The sequence below is a fragment of the Macrobrachium rosenbergii genome, chromosome 6, assembly GCF_040412425.1.
Source record: "Macrobrachium rosenbergii isolate ZJJX-2024 chromosome 6, ASM4041242v1, whole genome shotgun sequence".
Taxonomy (NCBI): Eukaryota; Metazoa; Arthropoda; class Malacostraca; order Decapoda; family Palaemonidae; genus Macrobrachium; species Macrobrachium rosenbergii.
Genome location: NC_089746.1, coordinates 55,246,089 through 55,259,560, shown reverse-complemented (window position 1 = coordinate 55,259,560; position 13,472 = coordinate 55,246,089). Strand labels below are relative to the sequence as shown.

The following is a 13,472-nucleotide window of genomic DNA, read 5'->3' as shown; positions in this document are numbered from 1 at the left end:
TAGGGTGGTAGCGTCGTCAATGCACCTCATGCGGTGCACTGTAGGCATTACTTAAGGCTCTTTGCAGCGTCCCTTCGTCCCCTAGGTACAGCCCTTTTCGTTCCTTTTACCGTAACTGCGTTCTTATCCTTTTATAACTTTTCACCCTCTCATATCTATTGTTTCATAGTGCAGCTGCGAGGTTTTCCGTCTGTTACACTTTTCAACCCTTTCTTCTCAATTTTCCCTTTCAGCGCTGAATGACCTCATTGGCCCCAGTGCTTGGCCTTAGGCTTAAATGTTATATTCAATTCTATCCGTGAAACCAATTTAAAGGCTAATAATTCTCAGGACTGGTTGTTTAGGATAGCAACTATTACGGATACTATTGGGTTAGTGAGTTTGTGAATTTGACACCGAATAGGAGATAAATGAGCAAAATAGTCGAACTTAGTAATCAAAGACGTCTGGAGGATTTTAACAAGACTGCCGTTAGATGTGGAAGGCTTCATGCGGATGTATCATATGTTATAGTATTTGTGTAATGGGTCTCTCTAATTGATATCGTTTCTGCTTATTACGGAAATGAAAATTGTAAACTACTCAAGGAATTCGTAAATTAGTGAAGTAAAATACAGGTTGTAAAAAACTTGTTGGTGTATCGGCCCCATATTTTACATATGAATTCTCAATATGGTTTTTAATAAACTGGTTGCTCCAGAACAGAATGGTTGTGGTAAAATGTTACCTTTTTAAATACGCTTAGTTAATTGTAAAGAAACGAATCTGAAAAAACGGGTACCAGGCATGAACAATAAGCATTATAGTGAAAGAAGTAACTCTAAAATTATCTAGGTTACTTACCAGGATGATTCTTACTTTATTTGGAAAAAGGTAAACGCCAATAAGGGCTTCTTTCGGGATGTTTCTAAGTCTGTTTTTACGCAAATCGGGCTTTTGTTTAATATGGGTCGTGCTATAAAGGCCAATAGATTAATTTTGCTAAGGGAGCTTCATTGTAACAACGTTCTTTGAGGGGAAAATCCGTAGTGAAAAGAAAGTTGAGGAATTGGAATAGGAATCTAGAGGCCATTCAGCGCTGAAAGGGAAATTGACAGTGAGGACGTTTGAAAAAAAATGTAACATGAGGAAAACAATTGTTAAAGATGGTAGAAAGGCAGATTGAAGAAAGAGAATATGGAGGGAGGTAGAGAGACAGGAATAGAAGAGGTTGCAGCTAGGAGCCGAAGGGACGCTGCAAAGAACCTTAAGTAATGCCTATAGTGCACCACGTGAGGTGCACTGACGGCCTACCCACCTACGGGAGAGTTGATGAATTGCTTAAGCTGAGGATGGCAGACTTAAGAATTTCTTAGGCCGAGGAGGACAGACTAGAAGTTAGGGCGAGGAAGTGAAGCTCGAAAACAAATTGTTTGATGTTATTCATCAAGTATAAACCTTTCGGCTCCCAGCTGCAACCCCTTTTATTCCATTCACATATTCTATTATTCCACCTTAATTTCCACCCTCTCCTAACAATTGTTTCATAGTGCAAATGGGAGGTTTTTCGTCTGTTACACCTTTCAAACCTATACTGACTGTCAATTTCCGTTTCACAGCTGAATGACCTCACAGGTGCCAACGCTTGCCCTTTGGCCTAAATCCTACATTCCAATTCCAATTCAACAAGCATAAGCTATAAGTGAGTGAACAGCAACATACGTGATTGTGCGTGACACTTGGGAATGATGGTTTGTGTTTCTACTGTAGTTTAGGGAACGAAAACCTTCTGGTAAGGAGCCGTGTGACCTCATGGTATCTAAGTCCTGTAGGGGGGTATGGCTGTCAGTGCATCTCACGTGGTGCACCGTAGGCATTACTTAAGGTTCTTTGCAGCTTCCCTTCGGTCCATAGCTGCAACCTCTCTCATTTCGTTTACTGCACCTCCGTTCATATTCAGTTTGACTTTCCATCCTCTCTAAAAATTGTCTCCTAGTGCAACTACGAGGTTTTCCTCCTGTTACTCCTTTCAGACCTTCTGGCTGACTGTTAATTTCTCTTTCAGTATTTATCTATTGCATTTAAGGGGGCATTTTAGGCCTTGTCCACACGATCGGTTGTCGCCCGGCTGTCTTGGTCCTTCAACCGGCTCCATCCTCCATGGCATAATTGTCATGTCCACACTTGCTTGTAGGTGAATTGAATTGTCGTCTTGTTGGGCAGTAGCAAATGAGAGGTAGCAAGGCTCATGCACGATAAAAAAAAAAAAAAGCCGCGTGCATGGTATTAATCGATGTGTAAAACATCATGAACAGGGAGCATAAAATTTTAGTTTATGTAAATGTTGTATAAAATAAGTACATACTGGGAGGCCTTGTGATATATGTATATATATATATATATATATATATATATATATATATATATATATATATATATATATATATATATATATATATATATATATATATATATATATATATATATATATATATATATATATATATATATATATATATATATAGCTATCAAGGGGCAAAACCTTTAAAATGCAGATTTTAAAATCATATCTTCCACGCAAGAAGAGGAGGAACTAACTACTTTAGAGTCCATCATAACTAAAACTACCATCCCCTCGTTAAACACCCAGACAGCCTCCACACAGCTATTCATAGTGTAACTAGTTGTTTATGGTTTTGGACTGTACTTCAACTTTTACATACCCTGTTTTTTTTTTAAATGTTTTAGTTTCTTGTTAACTCTGTTTAGGTAGGTATGTCCGTTTTTATGGTGATTTTTAAATTATTTTACTCTTTTTTGCGTTTTATTTATAAGATTCTAAGTAATTTTATTGTAAATTGCAGCCTTGAAGATACAATGAAATACTGCGAAACGCCGTCGGCAAAATAAACTGTTCTTTTAATATACGTGCTGCCTTTTCCTGGTTGCCCCTTTGATAGCTACTATGAAGCTTACAGCAATATGACCATTTTACCAAGCGTACATGATTAGAGACCTTAGTGGGAAACCTCTAAAGTCAAAGTTTCATCCCGATCGGTTGAATATTTCCAGAGTTATAAAGGGCCAAAGTCGGGGTTTTTGTGTACTGGTTGCTGGGCTTTACTAACCTCCAACTACCGTGGCTGGGTTGTTTTATAGGGCTGATATCTGGAACTTAAGGAGTAGCAAAAGTAAAGGATTTTTTTTTTATCTTGAAATAAATTTTATGTTTAATAAAAGAATAGTTTTAGCAGTTGTTGCCAGTCATTATTATAAAAGTGATGTATATTTCTTTGCCTCAGTTATTTTTATTTGAGAAGGGTAGGGACGTGTCGAGAGGTTGTGCGGTTCTATTAATACAGGAAAATGAATTAAAACAAGTTGTTTATATGTGACTTTTATTCAAGCCATTTAGCAAAAACAGTCTTTTAATTGTAACTCCACTGTATTTTTTGTCTCTTCCAGATTGTTGTATTGCATACAGTTAAAGTGGCAAATTTATTGATAGTATAATAAGTTTTTGTACTATTTAACAAGCACCCTCTCTCTCTCTCTCTCTCTCTCTCTCTCTCTCTCTCTCTCTCTCTCTCTCTCTCTCTCTCTCTCCTCACACATGCATACATGTTTGTATAAGCCCAGATCACGAATAGACACAGTTATTATCCATATATATAGCAATTTATATGCAAGTGAAAGCTATTTTAAAATCAGTGCAACAATTTGAGTGCTATAGAAAGATACGTAGCAATATTAGGCTAAATAAAAATATATTTTACACTTATTCTTAAAGTAAATCTGCTGGCAGCTCCAGCGTAGGACACTGATTATTAAAGTTAAATCACACGAGTAAACTAGTTATGAAAATTTCCTTACTAATATATAATCCAGATTCATAACTGTTAAATTGAATTTGTACATGGTAGGTATAAATGCTTAAAATATTACTTAATATAAATTAACCTTAAGCAAATAATCCAATAGGAATCTTATGAAATAATCACAGGAAAACTTCACTTTAGTGGTGAATGATTTTATGACAGAAGTGGATTTCATAACAATGACAAAAAAGAAACACCAAGTTTTTACGACATTTTGTGAGAAAATGCAAGATGGAAAATCAAAATACCTAACCTAACCTAACTTAGGCATAAAAGCTGACCTTCATTGTCATAACATTTTGCGTAACTACAGTTAAGAATTGCCTTATCCATTACGACGAAGACTTTCCTATCACATGGTCCCCCTAAAACGTTTTGAATTAATTTTCCAAAACAGCGATTGGAGGGAATTTTGAAAGTCGACCTTCAGCACTTCAAATTAAACCGAGGAAGGGCTTAAGAAAGCAATGAAGTCCCCCTCTCCACGATGCGTAATCCCGACTGCTGAGAAGTCAAGCTTTAGCAGCATAACTAGTATAGGGCAATAGGCCTACGTGCTATGCCTAGGAACCACTGACAGGTATTCCTTGGATGAAGCACCATTTCCCATTTTATCCTCTGAGCCGTTCACACTGGATGCAAAGCTGCCCAGAAGATCAAAGACGTCTCTGATGACAGTTTTCAAGATCACCTAGTCAACGATTTTTAAAAGCACTGCTTCAACTTACCTACACTCTTTTAATCATTTTGGTCATCTAGACATACTTTTTACCTTATGTCACGCTACATCACAACTATGGCCTTCTTCTCTCTCTTTTACGTGAAGCAGCTAAGATCATTATCTATTTATTTATTTATTTGTTTGTTGTTTGTTTATTTATGTCGACATCTTTTCGTAAAAAATATTAACAAACACGCATGGCGCAAGATTAATGTAATCTTTAAGACGATTTGTTGAAAAGTGGTCTCAGACAACAGTATATCTGCTATGACAGGTATTGTTCTATTTTGCAAAGTAGTTTTTAATTACTCTAATATGATAAAGAGATGTGTATTCTGTTTACATCGCGCTAACTTAAACACTGTTGGAATTTAGTTAAAAATCGTCAGTTTTGTTAGATGTATATATAAACTAATTTCTAGCCGTATATTTGTGCGTCTTTGACCTTTGATGCTATGACGCAAATTAAGTAAAGTAAAGTAACTACTGACTCGCCGTGATTTTTTTTTTTTTTTGCCTTAAACTCATTGAGATTATATTAAACCATGCATGTATTGCGAATCAGTCTTCAGCTACAGTTCACTGAAGATTTTGAGACCTCGATGGTTTGACTTCTTGAGGGCAGCCAAAGGGTTCCCATTCAACACTTAATTGAGTTCCCCTTAAGCCAAGACGTGGGCTTTAGTACCTTGCGCGAAAAGTACTTCAGATTCTATATTTTCAAATCTGTTTTGCAGACGTCTCTACCACCCATCCAACACCCCCTTTTTTTTTTAAAGGGCCCACGGGGCATTTTCAAATTAATCCCCAGCTAAAGCGACACCAATTTACGTAGCTGAACTTTCAAGTATAGTTCCAAGGGACATTTGATATCATATCTGTTAAAGAGACAAATATGGATGGTCGTCAATAGGCTGAAAATTCAATAAATGTTGTAGCAATGGGAAATTTGCATAACTTCGATTTATGTAGCCAAGATTGCTAGCAGTAATAACTGTATTTTATTTAAATTATGTTAAAGGTAAAAACTGGAATCTCCTAGTTTTACTTATTGCACTATGCTTTTTAGATTTATTTATTTAATGTACTCAGTAATTTTTGACACGACACTTCTTGCGGTTAGGGCACGAAATACGGTGGAACACTCCAAAATCCACAAGATATTTATATAAAAAATAATAGAAGATCATTATCTAACTAAACATGAATTTTTTTTATTGTTAACAATGGCCACTCACTCTGAATTTAAACGACTTTCATTTCTAACTAATTGTGAAACAAATGGATATTATCCTTGAATTAAAGTTTTTTTCTCATTATCTTTTGTCACTTTTAAGTTATGCAATTCAATAACTTAAAAAGAATTACCATTGGTGGCTTATAATTGAATAATTAGTCAAATATGAAAAGCTCCAGTATATATTATAAACCAACTCTCTATGCTATGCATTAAATCATCTTAACATTGGAACTTGAACCTTTGTCTTCGAACTGGACGAATTCTATTTCTTAACGAATATTTAATGTCTTTTCTGGAAAAAAATAACACTTACGTGATAATGTCATCTAAGCATCTTGAAACTTCTCTCCAATAGATGCTCTGTTTCTTCAAGGAAGAAAATTCTTAGTTTTGGTAACGGTTCACTAACAAGGCGTTTTTTATGAATCACATTGATGATTTGTTAATGCAAAAATATTGTCTAGTTAAGTATTCCCGCCTAAACCCAAAAGACCACCGATGTAGAAAAAGGACTCATTAGCTTGTTTTGCTGATATCAACTATAATAATAATAATAATAATAATAATAATAATAATAATAATAATAATAATAATAATAATAATAATAATAATAATACTCATCAAGATGATGATGACATACCAATCGATAAGAAGCTAAAAATCAATGCCAAACGCTAGCCTCTAAAACCCCTTTAATTTTCCTGATCTCACACAGAATTTTTAAAAGTGATTACATAGCGCCTTCAATGTAGGCCATGTTGATCACCATTTCCAATAAATCATTATTTCATCATCAAACCATACACACGACTTTGACTTATTTCTTTCTCCAAAAGCTTATCGTTTTGTTAAAAGTTGATTTTGTGACAGTTGTGATAACGAAGATGTCACGGAAAGTCCTTTAGGCAGGAAGCCCCCACGGTGGAAGAAGTGTCCTTAGGCGTCATGGCTGGTCCTTGATGTGACGCCCAACATAGGTAGGTCAGAGCCAGTGGCGATTTCTTCTTCTGTTGTTCCTCTTAGACCTGTTGGACCTAGTAGGAGAAATTATAATTTTGACAGAAGTTCATAATCTTTACAGCGTAAATAATGTCTTCAGTTTTACATGAAGACCTAAACACTTATATGCAAAAGAGAAGGAATTCATTATTAACTTTTGCAAAAAAGACCCATACGATATATGTTTTATGTATCACTCGTATCTAGGGGACGAAATGTTTTGGACTCGCAGCATTTAATTATACACACACACACACACACACACACACACACATATATATATATATATATATATATATATATATATATATATATATATATATATATATATATATATATATATAAAATTCCATCAATAGAGGTGTCTTCAAGAAAAAACTGCACGATAGTCAGTATTACTTTCATCCTTTAACTATTGAATCAAGAAGAAATTCCCGTTCAGAAGACTTCTACAACAGAACCGCGTCACGTACCTAAATGAAAAGCTCATCAGTAGTTCGTTGGCCCCCTTACATAACCAGTTTACTCACCTCTTGTCTTTTACGCACTCTCATTATGTGTAGTGAGTTCCATCCGCTCCAACAACCGCCCACCCCCCAACACACACACGCATTATATTGCGTTCATACTTTTCACCCCTTCATTTTTACCTAAATTAAAAGTTTTTTCCATGAACTAGTGAGATATGCGCTACCAGATTGATAAAATTCCAGACTTCAAATCCTGGAAAGTTCATCATGGTTGGTGGTTGGTTTAACTGAGGCTGGCTGTGTGCCATATCCATAGTAGTGGTTAGGTTCTGAAAGGGATAAGGGGATTGATGTGGACCTCTGGATTCTTCCCAACCAACGGAGACAATTCAGAGTTCAACAATCCCACCATGCACTCAGCGTGTTGCATATTTTCAGAAGCGTTTCCACTGTCTTTACCGTAGGACTCATCTCATCAGTCAATATACCATTGTCTGTAGTTCTTACGTCCAGATACCTGATCTTCAGTTCTTTATTTTTGGTAGTAGAATGTCACCATTTACCGTACATTACGATGTAACAGGACATATTTTTTTTTTTTTTTGTGAACATAAAACATCTTACCCATGACTTTTGTAGTTGAAATTAATTGACGAAACTGACTAAATTATTCTGTTGACATACGAAAAGCATTTTTGTAGTTATATAACAATACTCTAAATTGCACCTGTTCGTATATATAAAAAAGATTACAAAACAAACATGCTGCTTGATATTAAAGCACTCTGTCTCGAACTTTCACTGTAACAGTAAAATTTCATTTTGATTAATATTAATCAGAGAATACTCAAACTATATTAAAAGTTAGTTCCCTATTCTACTGTACATAGCGTAATTTTCTACAATAAAGCAACACGGAGTCATAGGCTCTTCTTAGAAGATTTGCTACTCACCTTCATGGAAATCAATTACTCTGTTGACATCACATCAAACAGACTGAAGTATAATGACAAAAATTACTTATTTTACTTTAGCAACAGGGGAATTCATACAGTGGCAGTCGATTTCCAGACTTCACATCGTGGAAAGTTCATGGTTGGTAGTTGGTTTAGTTTCAGCTGGTTGAAGTTTTCGTTTGTTAAATAACAGGTTTATTTATTAGACCATCGTATGACACATTGACGGTGGGCAATGTACATGCATTTCCAACCTACGCACAGCTGCATCATAATGATTGCATTTTAACTGACATCACTTGAAGTGATGGAATAGATGCACAATTTATCAGTGCGTCCAATACGAACAAGACTTGTCGATTTTCGCAAGCAATTATTCCAATACTTCTCTCTCTGACTTTCTCGTCTTCTCATGTGGTAATGCCGTACCATTGAACATTCATTATTATCAGGCTCCTACTATATAATATATATATGTATGTATGTATGTATGTATGTATATATATATATATATATATATATATATATATATATATATATATATATATATATATATATTTATTTATTTATAGAAGAAATCTATTTCAACAAAGTTGCATGACTGTAAGGTGATAGAGTAATATATATATATATATATATATATATATATATATATATATATATATATATATATATATATATATATATATATATATATATATATATATATATATATATATATATATATATATATATATATATATATATATAAATATATAAATGATCAGGTGTTCATGGAAAGGCGTTTTGTTCACATGGCATTTATTCCAAAGCTGACGTTTCACATCGCTTGATGCATTTTCAAGGCTGAAAAAGCGGTTAAAATAATAAATAACTGCATACATAAGATAAAAAGTACACACAAATTTTATATTTAAAAAAGTATTTATTATTTGAACCGCTTTTTCAGCCTTGGAAATGCACGAAGCGATGTGGAACGTCGGCTCTTGAATTAAATTCAATGTGAACAGTGCGCCTTTCCATGAACACCAGATCGTATGCGTGTATATATATATATATATATATATATATATATATATATATATATATATATATATATATATATATATATATACATATATATATATATATATATATATACACATATATACATATATGTATATATATATATGCATATATATATATATATATATATATATATATATATATATATATATATATATATATATATATATATATATATATATATATATATATATATACATATATATTTAATGTGATCTGAATGTACTCATGTACACATGTAACTCTAATGAGTAATTATGGTGATTACAAATAGCAGTCCACTACCCATTTATTTGTGATAACCATCATATTCAACTCATCATTTGTCAAACCTACAAACCAGAGCAAACTTACCTGTATCGATTGATTTATATTGCTTTGTGTTGTGATTAGCCTCAGAAATGCCTGTCCACGTATAGTGAAATATATATGATTTCCAGTTAATTTTGGTTAAATATATTTGCAATACAGATATTTCAATAACCTGTTTCTCTTTTGTACATATCAGTAGTCTTAGGTGCTAAAATGAAAAAGTTTGTAATTATATCAAATGGCTTACAAAGTGTCTTGTTCTTTGTAAGTTCAGTCCATAAGTGATTTCTTTTTATAACACTAAAAAAATAAAAGATTGTATAGTGAAGTTGTTGCAGTGTCTCTCTTTGCAACAATCAACAAAATAAAGCAACGACGCGGAATGGGTCTAAAGCAAGCAACAAACACACCATAACAAACACAGAAAAGGAGGTTATGTTAGAAAACAACTACAGTATGCTATAAATATATTTGAATGCATAATGTTAACAAATGTTGCAGTACTGTGTACATAACAAGACAAAAAACAAACAAGCAAACGTAGCATGCAGAACAAATAAAATCGTAATAATTGGAGGGAATGAACACTCTTGGTAAAGTACGTGAAAGGGTAGAGAGAGGGAGAGAGAGAGATAGAGAGAGAGAGGGAGGGAGAGAGAGAGAGAGACCAACGTATCAACTTACTCTAACAGAGAGACCAAGGTAATGTAACGACCGTTACCTAAAACCTACAGTATTTTTTTTAAAGCTCCCTCGTTCCTTGGTCATAAAGCATGGATTTATATTGATATAAGACGGTTATTGTTCATCATAATCAAACAGTAGTGCATTTATCGGACTGAATACCCTTTTCTAAATGAAATAATTATACCCTGAAGAAAATAAAACTATAAATGGGTTGCCTTGTAGAACCGAGTCTGTAGTCGCAAAGAGCAATGTGCGTTTTTGCTTATCACATTTTCCTTCGTGTTTCTTCAGTTTAGTTTCTCAAAATTATCTTGTGAGAGAAGTATTCCCTAACAAACACAATGAATAACATCATGAACTCATTAAAAAAAAAAAGTCTTCGATGTATTGACTAATACCCGACACACACACACAAAGAGAGAGAGAGAGGCATTGCGCATTCAGAAGAGCATCATAAATTCTTCCACAAGCATCGTTACTAGGGTTATCAATGCTTTATTTCTTACGCAAATGCATTTCATTTGCTAAATCTCTCACGTCTGTAATTCAGGCTTACAGTGCCAAACTTCTTGGCTGTTCGTCATGCGAACACTTCTTATAACGTCTCCTTAATACTAATATTCTATATATAGAAACAGAAGCTGCCATAACACTGTAATATAATTTATATATACAATTGTCGTTTATCCTATATCTACATGAGAAGCTGTTCTGCATTTAACCATCCTTTAGGCCTATATCACAGAGTCAATATCTATATACTGTATGAGTTGAAGTAAAGTATTCAGATTCTATTACTCGCTACAACAATCTACCTAACTATTTTCCCGCAGAACGACACGGTAATTATACAAACGACAGAGAGAGAGAGAGAGAGAGAGAGAGAGAGAGAGAGAGAGAGAGAGAGAGAGAGAGAGAGAGAGAGAGGTCTTTAAATGCCAAGTTAGCTTGCATGCAAAGGATCCATCTTTGATTGAAGTGAAGAATCCCTGAAGGGGAATTCTTATCAGCACGATCCTTCATCAACAGACTTGCAACTTGCTGAGAGAGAGGCCCTTGTGGAATTGGTCCTTGGAGTGGAGGATCGAGAGGACAATGGAGAAGAGCTAGTCGACGTAGGTGAGCCTTCGTCATCTCCGTCGGCATCTTCTGGAGGAGGAGTGGGTGGTGGAGGAGGAGGAGAGGGAGGAAGTGGGGGAGGGATATGAGGGGCAGATACGGGAGAGATCTTCCTCTTGGACAGATGATTCTCAAGAGACAAAACGTGCAACTGACGCGGAGGCGACGGAGGAGCGTTGTAGGCTAAAGAAGAATCCTTCTGGAGGGACGAGGACCTGGTTATTGAAAGGTTTCTGTGGGAGGAGATGGAGGAGGTGGTTGTCCCAGAGTAAGAGAGTTGGATACGGGCGTGGTCGTGCCCTCGGGCTAAAGAGAGCTGTTGGTTAGATAAGGAGAACTCGTCAGTACCGGACGAGTTGGATAAGGTCACCGAACTGAAATCCATCGTACCACGAGGCTTGGCGGGAGGGGCGGAACCACAGCAGCACCTGTAGACCCTGACACGAACGGCTTCCAGAATTTTGGGTTTCAGAATGAATATTAAGAAGATGATGAAACCCTGGAAGGTAAATGCAAATTTAGAAGTTGTAATGCAAGAGCACATGAATCATATAAAATATTTATCTACATGTAATTCAAGTAATGAGAAGTGGCACAATTAAACTTGTCTAATTTTCATTAACAATGGACATAAATGAAGAAGAACTGCATTACAGAAGGACTGATAGAGGTAAAGTTTCTGTGGATGATAAAATTAGACACAGACGGAGTGATAAAAATAAGCACATCGCAGATGTAGGCTTCCAATTTAATCGAAAAGGCACGAAGTGGCCCTTTTGAGAAAGAGGCAGAAGATGGACTAGTGACAAGTGTGCACAATGTGGATGACGCAGGAAGAATGAGGGTGGGTGACTTAGGTAAAAAATGGACTTTCCTTGATGACGTAGTGGGAGAAAAAGGAGTTCTTGTATAATTAGAACACCAGGAAGAGAAGGAAGGTTTTTCTTGTGATGCCAGTTAATTAAATTAAGTCAGCCACTTATCAGTTAGTTATCAACGTTACACATCTTTTTGGACATTTCATAATGTCTTACTCTAACTTCTAAATACTTACCTGGAAGCAGTTGAAAACATCAGAAATGTACCACACAGTTCTTGGACCTAATTCGAAGGCGATGATCTCGGCGAGCCAGCTGATTCCCATGACCAGAAATAGCTACGGAATACAAGAAAAAGAAAATTTTATAAAATTATAAAAGACAATTATCATAAAATTATAAAATGTTTTCGATTTGTGTTTTTGCAGTAATATATTCCATGTTATTATGTTCAAATGTGATAACTTGTGTCCCCAGTAATGCATTATTGATAATTCAGTCTTATTTTTGCAATTATGTATTTTGATCAATTGTATGCCGTATCAATGTTTGATTTGTACTGCCTATTTTTGAGAGATAAAAAGCATTATTCAAGTCACCTGTTTGCCTAATTACCATTATATGCATAGACTGATTAACTCAAGGACTGATTTATTTAGCCAAAATTGTCAACATGCAAACTACATAAAAACACAAAACAATTGGTAAAATGTTTACCTTGAAACAGAGCTTGAGTCGTTGCCTTGCTTGTCTCTGGACGGTACCCTTGTGACTTTGCTGAACGGTGACCAGGAGTGATCTGACTGTCAGGATGAAGAAGATGAGGTCTGCAACCAGAAGCACTGCCACTGGACCGAAGAAGTAGGCCCACTTTGCAGCGTTGTTGTGGGTCACTGAATCTGTCCGGGTAAGGTGGGTTCAAACATGAAAAGTGAGTAGATGTGGATGGGTTTGTATGTTTGCGTGTGATCGAGAGAGAGAGAGAGAGAGAGAGAGAGAGAGAGAGAGAGAGACTGAGAATGATTCCACCTTTCTAGTGTAGAGGTTAAATCGAAAGGTTGTCCTTCAAAGAGAGAGAGAGAGAGAGAGAGAGAGAGAGAGAGAGAGAGAGAGACTGTAGAATGATTCTACCTTTCTAGTGTAGAGGTTAAATCGTGAAAGTTGTCCTTCAAAGAGAGAGAGAGAGAGAGAGAGAGAGAGAGAGAGAGAGAGAGAGAGAAGAGAGAGA

At 35.4% G+C, this 13,472-nt stretch overlaps 1 protein-coding gene across 1 annotated transcript in view; it reads right to left on the bottom strand.

Annotated features, from left to right (window-relative positions):
* Positions 1 to 10,074: 10,074 nt before the first annotated feature.
* The window catches only part of LOC136839597 (uncharacterized), a 73,177-nt gene continuing 69,779 nt past the window's right edge, over positions 10,075 to 13,472 (bottom strand). Inside the window, 3 exon segments of the mRNA XM_067105877.1 lie at positions 10,075 to 11,925; positions 12,481 to 12,582; positions 12,962 to 13,143. Of these exon segments, the coding sequence (XP_066961978.1) occupies positions 11,314 to 11,925; positions 12,481 to 12,582; positions 12,962 to 13,143 (896 nt within the window). The 3' untranslated portion in view covers positions 10,075 to 11,313.